General features: G+C 40.9%; 1 protein-coding gene across 1 annotated transcript in view; it reads left to right on the forward strand.

The window, feature by feature from the left end:
• Positions 1-14,767, forward strand: part of KIF15 (kinesin family member 15) — a 40,061-nt gene extending 25,294 nt beyond the window's left edge. Inside the window, exons 25-35 of the mRNA XM_033165260.1 lie at positions 182-286; positions 1,183-1,305; positions 4,294-4,440; positions 5,706-5,810; positions 6,149-6,304; positions 6,585-6,694; positions 9,143-9,215; positions 10,107-10,144; positions 13,199-13,364; positions 13,894-14,025; positions 14,304-14,767. Coding sequence (XP_033021151.1) covers positions 182-286; positions 1,183-1,305; positions 4,294-4,440; positions 5,706-5,810; positions 6,149-6,304; positions 6,585-6,694; positions 9,143-9,215; positions 10,107-10,144; positions 13,199-13,364; positions 13,894-14,025; positions 14,304-14,375 — 1,227 coding nt within the window. The 3' untranslated portion in view covers positions 14,376-14,767. The remainder of the gene's footprint in view (positions 1-181; positions 287-1,182; positions 1,306-4,293; positions 4,441-5,705; positions 5,811-6,148; positions 6,305-6,584; positions 6,695-9,142; positions 9,216-10,106; positions 10,145-13,198; positions 13,365-13,893; positions 14,026-14,303) is intronic.

Below are 14,767 nucleotides of genomic sequence, written 5' to 3' on the forward strand. Positions count from 1 at the left end.
ATTATTATTATTATTATTACTACTACTTATAACCCGCCTATCTGGCCAGGTCTCCCCAGCCACTCTGGGCGGCTTCCAACAGAATATTAAAAACACAATAATACCTTGTGACATAGTTGCTATATGGAATTATATGCCTTAACAAATCAAGATTAATACAACATTGTTGTTTTTGTTGTAGGAAGTTGTGTCAGACTTGATGAACCAGATCCAGGAAATGAGGATATCCATTAGCCGGAAGACAGAATGCATAGAAGGGCTTACAAGTGAGCTGGAGGACATAAAAGTATGTTCCATTCTTTCCCATAGGGGACCCAGAGTGATGTGTCAAAGTAGAGTAACAGATCAACAGCAGGTTGTGCTGAGTGCTTCTGGTTTCTTTGGCTGGGCTGAAAACTGAACTGTGTGTATCACATCCATAGACCAGAAAAACAGCTTTAACCTAGATGTTCCAAAAGTCAGAAAAAGAAGTCTGGTGACAGAGCACGGAGAAACTGTTAACAGTTAATAGGAGATTCTAGCTGATGGTCTGTAACTGAGCATATAACTAATATTGTTAGATGGTCATCATCTTGAGTAAATTATTTTGTAGTATTTTTCGAGTCACTCCTTTTTTATTGCCCTTTAGTCTTCTAAATATGAAGAATTGTCTATTTTTCCAGTTTTTCAAATTTTATTTATACTTTTCAAGTTTATACATTTCACTAATTTTACAAAACAAAATAAAATAAAATAATTATTTCCAGTAGCACCTTAGAGACCAACTAAGTTTGTTCTTGGTATGAGCTTTTGTGTGCATGCACATACCAAGAACAAACTTAGTTGGTCTCTAAGGTGCTACTGGAAAGAATTTTTTATTTTGTTTTGTTTTGACTGTGGCAGACCAACACGGCTACCCACCTGTAACTGGAACTAATTTTACAATCATTTTAACATTTCAAAACTTGATTTCCTTCCCCCTCTTTCTGCGGTTCCTTAAATTTATTTTTAATATCCTCTGCATATCCAAATTAACTCAATTTGCTCATTTGTTCACCTACTTTATACTAATTATGAAGAATTGGTGGACTTTGTGATGTGTTACCAGAATGGATGTAGTCGGCAATTATCTTTACTGACCTGTAGAAATATAGATCTAATATATGTTGTTTTCCTGACACATCTACATTCCTGCTTTCTTAGTGTAAATATAATTCTGCTTTGGCTGCAAAAGAGGAAAGCAGAGCAATTATAGAAGATCAGGAGAAGCAAATTGAGGAGCTGAGGGAGGCCTTGGAGAGAGTACAAGCTGCTGACAAAATTGAGGTAAAGTCTTTGTTTATGGTGCTATTTCATATTGTATCCCTGTTTAAAGCTGCCTATAGCATGTATGATATACTTGTATAATCATTTAGCAAGAATTCGGAATGAACATGCTATTTCCTGATGTGAGTGCTGTTGATCAAATCTCAACTGCCACCCTTTAAACCAGGGGTTGTCAACCTGGTCCCTACCTCCTGCTAGTGGACATTTCAGGATTCTAGATGGGCGGTTGGGGGTTCTACGGCACAAGCTGAATCCTCCTTCCATTGAGCACTGGTGGGCGGTAAGGAAATTTTACCATCAAGAAGGATGCATTAGTGGGCAGTACAGTGGTACCTCTGGTTAAGTACTTAAGTTTGTTCTGGAGGTCCGTTCTTAACCTGAAACTGTTCTTAACCTGAAGCACCACTTTAGCTAATGGGACCTCCCGCTGCCGCTGCACCACCAGAGCACAATTTCTGTTCTTATCCTGAAGCAAAGTTCTTAACCTGAAGCGTTATTTCTGGGTTAGCGGAGTATGTAACCTGAAGCGTATGTAACCTGAAGCGTATGTAACCCGAGATACCACTGTAGGTATAAAAAAGTTGACTACCCCTGCTGTAAACAATCAAATTTTGAATCCTTGCCATGTGGAATAATGGTTTCGTCAGTGGTGGTGGTTGGAAACCAGTGAAGAGATATTTAGAGATATTTAGGCTGCATTTAGAGATATTTAGGCTGTAAGAAGCTACCGTTAGAACTGGATATGGAACAACTGATTGGTTCAAAATTGGGAAAGGAGTACGACAAGGCTGTATATTGTCTCCCTGCTTATTTAACGTATACCCAGAATTCATCATGCAAAAGGCTGGGCTGGATGAATCCCAAACCGGAATTAAGATTGCCGGAAAAAATATCAACAACCTCAGATACGCTGATGATACAACCTTGATGGCAGAAAGTGAGGAGGAATTAAATAACCTTTTAATGAGGGTGAAAGAGGAGAGCGCAAAATATGGTCTGAAGCTCAACATCAAAAAAACTAAGATCATGGCCACTGGTCCCATCATCTCCTGGCAAATAGAAGGGGAAGAAATGGAGGCAGTGAGAGATTTTACTTTCTTGGGTTCCATGATCACTGCAGATGGTGACAGCAGTCACGAAATTAGAAGACGCCTGCTTCTTGGGAGAAAGGCAATGACAAACCTAGACAGCATCTTAAAAAGCAAAGACATCACCTTGCCGACAAAGGTCCGTATAGTTAAAGCTATGGTTTTCCCAGTAGTAATGTAAGGAAGTGAGAACTGGACCATAAAGAAGGCTGATCGCCGAAGAATTGATGCTTTTGAATTATGGTGCTGGAGCAGACTCTTGAGAGTCCTATGGACTGCAAGAAGATCAAACCTATCCATTCTCAAAGAAATCAGCCCTGAGTGCTCACTAGAAGGACAGATCCTGAAGTTGAGGCTCCAGTACTTTGGCCACCTCATGAGAAGAGAAGACTCCCTAGAAAAGACCCTGATGTTGGGAAAGATGGAGGGCACAAGGAGAAGGGGACGACAAAGGATGAGACGGTTGGACAGTGTTCTCGAAGCTACTAACATGAGTTTGGCCAAACTGCGAGAGGCAGTGAAGGATAGGCGTGCCTGGCGTACTCTGGTCCATGGGGTCACGAAGAGTCGGACATGACTGAACAACAACAAGAAGCTGCATTCCAGTACCTTGGATAAGTTCCACAAAATACCAAGCTCTTCTACAGTCCTTACGCTGAGAACCTGGTTATGGTATTTCTACTCTGCCCTTCAATCAAAAAAAATTGCTTTATCTACCTTAACATGCCCTCCAGAGAAAGCAGTGTATTCCTCTGTATATACTGTGGCCTTTCTTACTTCCAAGGGTAGAATCTGGGTCTAAGCATAGAACGTGGTTTTTCTTCCTGTGTTGAAAGTTCTCCACCCATTTGCTTCAGATGCCAGCCTTTGTGAAATAACTTCATGCTTAGTGCTCTTCAGGGGAAGAAGCCTCCCACAGTTCTGGTCCTGCCTGCTGTGAAGCAACAGTGCTTTCAACGAGCTCTAGCTCTCTGTACCAAATATTTTAAATTTTTTATCTGACAATGTCGCTGCAAGAAAGGTTCTGTTGCATGTATTCACTGTGCCCCGTGGAGGAGAGCATGTGCTTTTAACATTCAGCATGGAAATAGAACTATTTAAACCACACAGGAGGCTTTTTCTAATTAAGTTACACTTGGAGTTGCCACATTGAAAGTGATGGTGTTTAGATTTATGTTCCTGCAGTGGATCCTTGGATGAATCGCCCCTCCCTCCATTAGTTATGAATACGCAAATCACACACCCTTTGGGCAGAAAACCCCTTCCTTTCCCCCCTGCCTAGCTTTCTGTGCAGATTCTGGGTGACTTTGTCGCCCTCTCACAAGGAGTAGCTTTTAAAAAAATTAATGTATCTGTTTGTACATCCTTTTCTTCTTTCCCAAACTGACTCAGAAGTATCAATGCTCTCACCACCACATAAATAAATTTGTAGTTTAGATTCATAACTCCATGGTAGGTTAAGGGTTTCATTTTGCACACTTTTTCTGGCTTCTGCCTCAATTTAAACTATATTTGAGTTGTGTGGTTAAAAATAGTCCCGGGATGGGAAAGAAATACTTGCACACATCTGCTGTCACTTTTCCTAAATATAAGATCACTTTTCCTAAATATGCAGTACAATATACAGTCGTATATTGTACTGCATATTTAGGAATATGTTGTTTGAAATATTTAGGTATATTGTGTTCGAGAACCAAGGTACCACTTATCAAACCTTGTTTTGTTTTTATAATTCTGGATAATGTTCTGCAGTTATGGAAACTATTGCATTTATTTTTAAAGGGCAGCTGAGGAAAAATAGAGGGGCAGTGAAGGCTATGTATATTAACATGTTAATTATACCATGGGCCATATAATCACTAGGCTATTTGTTGCTGCTGCTGTTCTTTGCTTTACATAGAAAGAGATTGTTTTTGAAGAACTACAGTATACTTCTGAGCAGCTCAGCAGTTTAACAGAAGCTTCTAAAAAACATGCGGCGCTTCTTCAGTCCGCACAAGAAGACCTAATTAGGAAAGAAGCATTGATCCAAGAACTTCAGAAACAGGTAAATATGAACATTACCACCTCTGAGAAATGGTGAAAAAGGAAAAACAAGCTTATTGACCTGGCCTGACCTATCCTAGCCCAGACTGATTGCTTTTGTGTTGCTATAAGAATGTCTGTTTAGACATAATGCTCAACCATGATTTAGGACTGGGGTCACTAATGTGGGCACAGTGGCACTTTTGAGGTCTTCTACTAGTTCTACTAGTTCCTGCCAAGACTGAGCTCCCACTTCAGGATCTCGTGGATTGCCATTATTTTTATTTAATAATAATAATAATAATAATAATAATTTGTTATTTATACCCCGCCCATCTGGCTGGATCTCCCCGGCCACTCTGGGCGGCCTCCAACAAATACTAAAATACCATACAAAGTCATAAATTAAAAACTTCCCTAAACAGGGCTGCCTTCAGGTATTTTCTAAATGACAGGTAGTTGTTTATCTCTCTGACCCCTGATGGGAGGGCGTTCCACAGGGCGGGCGCCACTACCGAGAAGGCCCTCTGTCTGGTTCCCTGTAGCTACAACTGTGTGGTGTCCTCAAAACAACCACCAAACCATAGGCCACCTCTGTTGGTAGTTTTGAAATTGTGGCTCCCTGCCTAGGGTCCTCTTTCTTTTTTCCCCCTTTTCCTCCATCCCCCCCCCCTTTTTGTAGCTCATGGGAAGCACCAGATTGACTATTTTTTTCTGTGCCAGTCCACCAGGGGTGGGTGGGATTGCCAACATCATTTTCCCTTGGAACCCCACCTATGGTGCTTCTTACACCATGAGGTCCAGTAACTGCAGTAGCAACTTTGCAATATGGGGTTTCTCCTCTCTCACACACACCCTTTAATTTCTTCTGCCATTGCCCATCATTGCAGCTTGCACCAGCTATGGCTAGAAACCCAAATGCACTTCCCTTTTGATTTCGGTTCCTTGCTTGTGTAAGTAGGCTATGAATATGCATCAGTTCAAATATCACAACAGACTCTAAGGTTACAAAGGAAACCCATTAGCAGCTGGAGATGTGTTATCCAGATTGAAATGCTTTCATGCTACCTCAGTATAAAAGTTGAACCTGTGTTCCCAGAGACCCTTGTAGATGTGTATAGTTTTCTAATACATGGTAGACTTAGGAACTAGCAGGATGAAACATTTGGAAATATTCCAGATTCTCAGGAGAAATATCTAGAACCATGCTTGCCTATGTCAGTCAAGATAGGCAACAATTTGTGACCTTTGAATACCAGTATTTTGTTCTGTTGCCGTTTTCTACAGCTGGACAAAAGGACAGGAGAATTGGAAAACAGGAGAAGTGACTATGAAGCTAAAGTGCGCCAAATGGACCAGTTTATGGACTCTGCAGTGACAGCCCTTCCACAGGTATGTTTGTTCTTAGGAAATCATTTTTTTTTATTACCTACAGTTACTTCCATGAAATGTATACCCGCAAGTTTGTCTGTCAGAAGAGAGATCCTGATCTATAATTAGGCAAAGAGCTGTGCTCGAAGTAAAAGGCTGTTCATTATTGCCCCTGTTGTGAATGCCCCTTGTCATTGCCAATCAATTAAAATTGTAATTTGAGCCTTTGGACTAAGTGGCTGCAAAACTGAGCATTCCTTGTATAAAGGTTTCATAAATTTGTCCCATAAGCAACTTGTGGTATATTCTAAAAGAGTTTCCTGCTTAACTGTTCAAATGATTTTGCGTTTCCTTGATAGAGCCCTCGAACTCCTCCCAACAGTCTGGCAAGATTGTTAGAAACACATGAGCAGGAGATAGCAGATAGGACAGCCTCTGCAATTACCCTGGAATGTCTTGTTTCCGAATTAAATGAAGAAAGAGATGCTAAAAATAGTGAAATTCTAAGACTAAAGGTAAATTCTTCAAGCGCTTTGTACATTGAATCTGAAAATTTGTGAACTATTGTAGTGTACATGCTTAAAGTGCTGCCATTTTGAAAATATGATCTTAATAATCTTGATGGAGCGTATTTTTTAAAAAAACATACCATTGGGCAAACAGAGATTGGAGAAAGTTTTGTGACTTTTTTTGGTGATGTGAAGCATGCAAATTTGGTATGGACTTCAAGAATACCTGGAACTGTTATGAAATGCTTATTTCAAATCAACAGAATCATATTGTCCTCTTGTTTAGGCTCAGTTATGTGAATTGGAAAACCTCCGTCTGGAAATGCATGAATTAATGGAAAGCAACAGAAATCTGCAGAGCCAGCTTGAAGAAGTGAAGAGAGGAAGAACGATCAGGTACAAATCACTGCTAAATAATAGGATGGCTTGTGTAGGGTTCTTCAGAAACAACTAAAGGGAACATTTTTTGTTTTGTTTTGCAGAATTTGAACTTATAGTTTGAAATACTACTAGACTTTGCACATTATTGCAATTGACTTTTAATAATAATAATATAATAATAATTTATTATTTATACCCCACCCATCTGGCTGGGTTTCTTCAGCCACTCTGGGTGGCTTCCAACATAATGTTAAAATACAATAATCTATTAAACATTATGGGATGCGGGTGGTGCTGTGGGTTAAACCACAGAGCGTACGGCTTGCTGATCAGAAGGTTGGCAGTTCGAATCCCCGCGACCGAGTGAGCTCCCGTTGCTCGGTCCCAGCTCCTGCCCACCTAGCAGTTCGAAAGCACGTCAAAGTGCAAGTAGATAAATAGGTACCGCTCCAGCGGGAAGGTTAACGCCATTTCCGTACACTGCTCTGGTTCACCAGAAGCGGCTTTGTTATGCTGGCCACATGACCCGGAAGCTGTGCGTCGGCTCCCTTGGCCAGTAATGTGAGATGAACACCGCAACCCCAGAGTCGGACACGACTCGACCTAATGGTCAGGGGTCCCTTTACCTTATTAAACATTAAAAGCTTCCCTAAACAGGGCTGCTTTCAGATGTCTTCTGAAAGTCTGGTAGTTATTTTTCTCTTTGACGTCTGGTGGGAGGGTGTTCCACACGGCGGGTGCCACTACCGAGAAGGCCCTTTGCCTGGTTCCCTGTAACTTGGCTTCTCACAGCGAGGGAACCACCTTTTAAAACTTTCCTGTTGTGCTTTCCAAGGATACTTGCCTCCCAACATACCTATTTTCCCCCGTTCTTGGAGCAAGTCTTTCTGCAGCACAAAAGAGAGGCGGGGTGTGTGTAGATCGCTCAAGCACTGTTGAGTGGGGGCCTTTCCCCATTGTGACACTGGTTCTGTTCTGCCAGAGGACAGGCAACTATCAGTCTGGTAGAGCTAGCTCAGAAACCAGCACATGTTTCAAAATATACAGCAGCACAGCATGCATAATTATAGGAATGTGGCCTAGGTATCAGAGTGCTCTTCCAAGGTGCCCTGGAGGGGGGGGAAAGAGACAAGATGAGAGCTTTTCCAGAATTTGAGCTTTTCTTCAGAAAATAAAACACAGCCAATTTGCAGGTTAACCATCGAAGACTGTCCCAGAAAAAGAAGGACTGGTGGGGACAATAATGAGGAGGAGGAGGCGTCAGTGTTTGCAGGGCAGGGGGTGAGATTGAACTGGTGGAAGCTGGAAAGTTCTCTCCTTATGCCCTGTCCAAAACACAGAAGTGTGTGAACCATAGAGTTGGGGCAAAAGGAGGTGGGAAACAACTATTCTCAACCGCAGCTAGAGCCTACTGGGTGCAAGAGTACAGAACAAGCCACCTAGAGCTAGGAGTTCGGAGTCAGTCAAGTTGTAGTAAGACATCTTCAGGAATCACCTTGAGTTTTAGGGCTCAAAGCTTTAATGGGCACCAAGCTCAAGAACCAGCCAGACTGAACTGTTCCCAGCAAAGCCACTCCTGGATCTCAGGGTCTTGCTTGAACCTCACACCAGGTTTCAAGGTCTAAGACCACTTACAGTCTTTGAAAACAATACTATAAGAGTGGACTGGGTCCTGGGATTTCCTGGGGAACAATGGGGGTTTGATTACCTTTATCTTTCTCCCCTGAATTTACAGAGGAGGTGCGGATTCTAGGTGGGCTTACTTCTTGTAAGGACACTTAAAACACCCAGGGTTCTCCATATTCAATGGAGAAGCAATACACGTTGCCTTAATTGAATAAGAAAATTGAGTAGACTAAGCATAGGTGATTCCAAGAGGTCCCAAGCCAATGTATAGAAACTCCTATGCCCATCTTGATATAGAATGCTGGCAGGAAACTACAAAAGCATTTTGTCCTAGCTTGCTAGATTTTGCCAGTTTGCATAGGCAGACTAAATGGAAACTTGAGCCAAGGTGATCCTGTAGGGACCCAAAATGGAAGAGAGCTGGTGCACACTAGCAACACTTCTCTGTTTCCACAGATGTTTTGGAGCTGCAGTTGAGACATGATGTCGTGGGATCATGACCTATTTCCTGGCCTTTTTGCACTCTTTTGTCTTTGTGGTGTAGCACACCTAATCCGTAAATTCAATAGGTAGCCTTGCCCTGCCACCATCTGCAATATGGGGAATAGTGACACTGGAAGAGCTTGTATTTCACATGCTCCAAATACTTTTTTTAAAATCCGATATTTAAATGGTAATTAACATTTACTTTTTATAATTGTATTTTGCATGTTTTAAGTTGCCATTGATTGTAATGTTGAGATCTGCCCTGGGACCTTGCGAACGGTGGACAAGAAGTCTTATTTATAAAGAAATAAAACAAAATAAACTATTTCTCGTCCTTGGGTTTCTTAACAGCGGCACAAAGTATCCAGATATTAAAGACCTAAGGGAAAGAGATAAGGAAATTGCGGAAGGAAAACTAGCAAAGGTACTGCATCTTTTGGTTTAATTATGGCTGTCGTGTTTTGAATTTGGTTATTGCTCATGTCCTTGACTTGAACTATTGCTTTAACTTTGATTATGTCATTTCAGTCAAGTTTATTATACAGAAAAGTAAAAAAGAAATTAGTTCATTCAGATGAATTGCTTTGGATTCAACTCCCTGCTTGCTCCCCCACGACTTTCCAAAGTGGGTGCGGGGGAGGGGGGGAGTTGCCCTAACCACAATTCCTGGTAGATGCATATATCATGGTCATATGCTGAAAAAAGCAATGTTGTTACTATGGAAACATATCTTTACAATGTACTTTCCATCAACATCAAGTCTTTTAACAGTTGCAGAGCTAACAGCAAGCACTGAAATGGACATAAATTGCATTTTTTTCTTGAAGAATATAACAAGGTTCTATAGGTGGCTATAGTTACAGATGCAGGCATTTCCCCATTTACACGGGAGTTACATTCCAAGACATAAGTGAAATCACATACATTTGAAACACCATAGACAAAAAGCCTGCAAACACCATCTAAACCTCTGGAAACCCTTTAAAAAACCAGCAGCACTTACCAGACACCAAACTCCACCACGATTGCTCCCTCTAAACCTCCTTGCTCTCCACAGGCCACAACGATTGATGCAAGGGCTCCTGGGATTGCATTTGCAAAGGCTTGTGGGATTACTAGGCACTGTTCTTGTGCCCCTTTTGCCCTTTCTGGGCTCATTTAGGGCCATTTTAAAAGTCACATGGATTTTGTGCATGGACATGCGTAAATTGGTCATTGCCAATTTCAGATTACTTGACTTGCTGAGTAATGTATCATTGCTGCTATAACTTCAAAATACCACAGTTAAGTACAGTTCTATTTTCTTTTTTACCAGAGTAAAGCACTGGAAGAAACACTGAAAGTTACATCAGAGTAAGTTGACAATTTCTGAATTGATTAAAAACATTAACCATTTGCACAGATATTAACCACTCACTTACAGAGAGCCAGTGTGGTGTAGTGGTTAAGAGCGGTGGACTCGTAATCTGGTGAACTGGGTTCGCTTCCCCGCTCCTCCACATGCAGCTGCTGGGTGACCTTGGGCTAGTCACACTTCTTTGAAGTCTCTCAGCCCCACTCACCTCACACAGTGTTTGTTGTGGGGGATGAAGGGAAAGGAGAATGTTAGCCGCTTTGAGACTCCTTCGGGTAGTGATAAAGTGGGATATCAAATCCAAACTCTTCTTCCTACACAGCTAAGCTAAATCTGCATAGCACGGAATACTCACTTTTAAGGTTAAGAAAGCAAGGGTTCCAAATGGAGTGACTTGGCTTTCTGAAACATCAATTTCTTCCTTGCTTTTAGCCAGCAGATGGCAGCAGAAAACTTGCATATTTGCCAAAAGACTGCTTTCTAATTAAATACTTTTTACAAATTTAAATCATATGAAGCTTGATTTGGAACTGAAGATAATGTACAGGTTGAACTGAGTAGAGTAGAACCAGATTACAAGGAAGGAAATGTGTTTTTGATTGATTGATTTATAATGTTTATATCCTGCTTTACAGCCCTCAAAGCAGCTTTCAAAAGGTTCTCAAAAAAAAAAGATGGAGGCAAGTCTTTCTGGCAGTTAGCAGACATTGTTATAATTCATACCTTAATGCTTATGTTGAAAATTCCCTGGATTACAACACCGTAAATGATAGCCTACGTGGCAAAAACAGTAACCGGCCAGTTGCAATTATTAAGGTTTTATGCACAAGTCTCAAATCAGTTTCATAACTGATGTGAGAAACTTGACAAAAAAATGCAGGAGCTGTTAGCTACTTTCAGAAATTATTTCTGGCAAACAAAGGAATTCGTGGCATCAGTTTTGAGATAGAGGGGCAGGTAGAATAATACCGTTGTTAAGAAAAGTTGACGTGAAAATAATGTAACTGTTAAGAAATAAGTAATGCAATAGTAGATTATAGTGACAGGCAATTATCAAAATGCCTGCATTATTTTCTGTCGGTGCAGTCTTCTCTGTTTGAGGGCCCAATGCTGTTCTACCCCTTTCCTATTTCCAGCATTGTCAACATCAACAGCAAAGGAAGCTTCGAATTAAAACTTAAATCAATGTCTGTTGCAATGTTTTTTAGTCTAGTCAATCAATGTTTAATGAAAGCCATACAGAGGTACAAATAATGTGCTTCTGCAAATCATCTGCCTGTTGGCCTAAGCACTTTGATGTTCTCCAAAGTTTAAATATTGTTATATATGCATTAGTTTATAAAAACCTATGTGGTTTCTCCTCCCAGCAGAAATAGGTTTCCCTGAGCTCAGTGGGACTTCCCTGAAACTAGAATAGGACAGGATTGTAATCTGAGTTAGTGAAAGTTGCTACCAAGTATGCAACTAAGCATCATTGTCTGATTTAGGACACAGTGCTAAACCATATCGAAGGTACTGAATTTTTTCTGTCTCCAGTGTAAGTTCCAATCAATGTGAAAGTTTCTAATGTGCCTGGGGTGACCAGTGAAATAATGACACTGGGTTTTTTGCTGGCCTAATTTTAAGGACACAATCACTCACAGGGATCAGCGGTGTGTAAAAAAAAAAAAATCATAGCTCTGGCTGGATTGTGTCCTTATTCCGCGATTGATAATGATAATTCTGCTACACCTTTTGTCATACGAATTGAGGTTTTATCTTGCATAGCTTGCCAATCTTTTTCATTTTCTTAGAACGCCTTTGCATAGCACTGCTCTTGCTTCTGTGAGCAGGAAGGGGAAATGCTAAAACTGTTAATGCCAGTTTGGCCTAAATAAATCATAAACTGTATTCCCACCAAGTACTTGTTTTTTATCATCTATAATTTGTTTTCCAAAAATGTTCTGTACAACTTATGGCAGCAATAAAATGACTGTTAAAAAAAGCAGTGCATTATTTATACATACATTAAGGGTGATAACACAGCATTAATCTTGGAGCAGACCCAGTGAAATTGAGTATCGTCCAAAGTTCTCACAAGGTTTTATTTTTTAAAGCAACATCTTAAACCTGGGGTGGGAAGCATTAATTTTTTTTTCCTATCTGGGTCCCATGACTCACACACACACACAAAATTATTTGGGGTTCACACACAAACAGCACCTGCGGAAAAGCTTTGAAAGTGCTGACGGCTTTTCAAAGGCATTCCTCCTCACCTGAAGTGAGCTTTGAAGGAGCTTTGAAGCTGACGTAACACCTGATCTACACTTTCAAGGGTATCTGAGTCTGGAGGAAATGAAGCAATGGTCCGATTGATTCTCCAGCCCTGTCAGAAATGTTCCAGTGATATCACAGGGTTTCTCTTCCCTAAAGAGCAGATAAGTGATTCAGAATAATTGAGAATCTACATGCTTCCGTGATATTACTTTGAAAGAGGAAAAATCCACCCTTTTACTTTTATCTATTGTATGAACAAATGTGTGGTAAAACTCATCCTTGGTCCCTAAAGCTGCAGTGTGATGTGGTAGAATTACATTAGTGATCATGAGGGCAGATGAAGGGATTAGAATCATAGAATTGTAGAGTGGGAAGGGACCCTGAGGATCATCTAGTCCAACCCCCCTGCAATGCAGGGAAATGCAGATGTCCCATACAGGGATCGAACCTGCAACCTTGGCATTATCAGCACCACACTCTAACCAACGTGTCAGTTCACCAAATTACTCTCAAATAAAAGAGGTGTGCTTTCCTCCCCGCACTCTCATGACCCAAACGAGGGTGAGAGTTCAGGATATGAAGTATCACCTAAGGTTTACTATTAAGTAGCAAACAATGGAAGATCAGGCAATTAAGTTCTAGTTGGTGATAAATTTCCAGCTATATTTTAAAAGTGTAAAATTCTGCATTTGGAAAAAGAAAAGTTGGAAACTTGCTGCAGAATAAATAGCGGTGAATAAACTTCTTTGAGTGGCAGTCAGATTCACAATGTCTCTCTGTACAATCACTTTTGACAGGTTAGAAGAAGCCAGGAGGGAGCTTAGACACAAGGAGGCTGCTTTTCAGGGAATACTTCAAGAGGTGGAACGAACAAGAGCTTTGGAGTTTAAGGCCTTCACTGAGAAAGAAGAAATGAGATCGAAACTGGAGGAAACCTACGAAGAGAGGGCAAAAATTGAAAAGGTTTGTATGCTGTGAGTTGGGACAAAAATAGAGCAATTCCGTACCACATGTGAGAGATTTTCAAGTAGGCTTTCATGCAGGGGTTGTCTTAAGTCCATGACCTTCCCACCCCCCGGAAGTGTGGCCAAATGGTCAGGGGATGATGAGATTTGCAGTCCAGCAAAATCTGGAGAAGGACCGCAGGATAGCCATCCTTGCTTTAAAGAAAGCATTAAAGATATAGTTCATGGGTAGGCAAACTAAGGCCCAGGGGCTGGATCCGGCCAAATCGCCTTCTAAATGCGGCCCGGAATCAGCTTGTTTTTACATGAGTAGAATGTGCCCTTTTATTTAAAATGCATCTCTGGGTTATTTGTGGGGCATAGGAATTCGTTCATTTTTTCCTTTTCAAAATATAGTCCGGCCCCCCACAAGGTCTGAGGAACAGTGGACTGGCCCCCTGCTGAAAAAGTTCGCTGACCCCCTGGGTTGTATTCTGTGCCATTTAAGCTACATTCACTATTGCTCTGGTGCTTCCCTTGAAATGCAGGAGATGTCCTCGCTAAGGAAGCAGATTGAGTATCTTGCAGAAGAGAACGGGAAGTTGGTTGGTCACCAGAATCTAAATCAGAAGATCCAGTACCTTGTGAAGTTGAAGAAAGATCATGCTAAACTGATGGAGGTAAAATGAGATGAGAATCAGTTTAGCTTCTGATGGGAGCTGGAACAAATGCTTGAAGAAAATAATACTTTTGTTCACTTAATAGATCTAACTTTCGGCCTTCCCATTCATCATTCTCTGGGGTTCATACTTTGAGATAGGATCTCTTCTTTCTAGTTTCTTGAGCCCAGACTCAAGTAGCTTGGTTCACGGATCCGAGTTTCTAAATATGTAAGCATGCCTAGGTGCCTGCATTTAACCCTTGCAATTCTCGTTGAGTATTCTTCTCTCTTTTGTAGGAAGTTCAAGTGCTTCGTGTTGAAAACTCTTTTTTGAAAAGAAAGAGTGGACTTTGTCAAGAACCATCCTGAAACGGCATCAAGAGTTTTAATTTTATTCACAAAGACATGCGAAACACCTCGATCAGGGTTGTTACAAATTATGTTACAAATTCTGAGTAAAGCATTCTTGCTGCAGGTAGATCTTCTGCCTCAGTGTAGTTCTCCTTTCTTACTGAGCCATGGTGCTAATTCAGTCTCGATGTTGTAGGTGCTGGGATTATCACCATGACTCCTTATTGATGTACTGTATTAGTATGACTTTTAAAGTTTCTTACCTTTCCTAGATGAATCCCTGTAGTACTTCTTTCAGAATGTGTATATACTGAATGTGAGGGAAATTAGATGAATTGTTTACTTGTTAAGTAATGTTTTCTACTACTAGGTTTTTATTTCTTCAGTAAAACAAAACTAAGATTATATTT

Source organism: Lacerta agilis, chromosome 12 (genome assembly GCF_009819535.1).
Source record: "Lacerta agilis isolate rLacAgi1 chromosome 12, rLacAgi1.pri, whole genome shotgun sequence".
Classification (NCBI taxonomy): Eukaryota; Metazoa; Chordata; class Lepidosauria; order Squamata; family Lacertidae; genus Lacerta; species Lacerta agilis.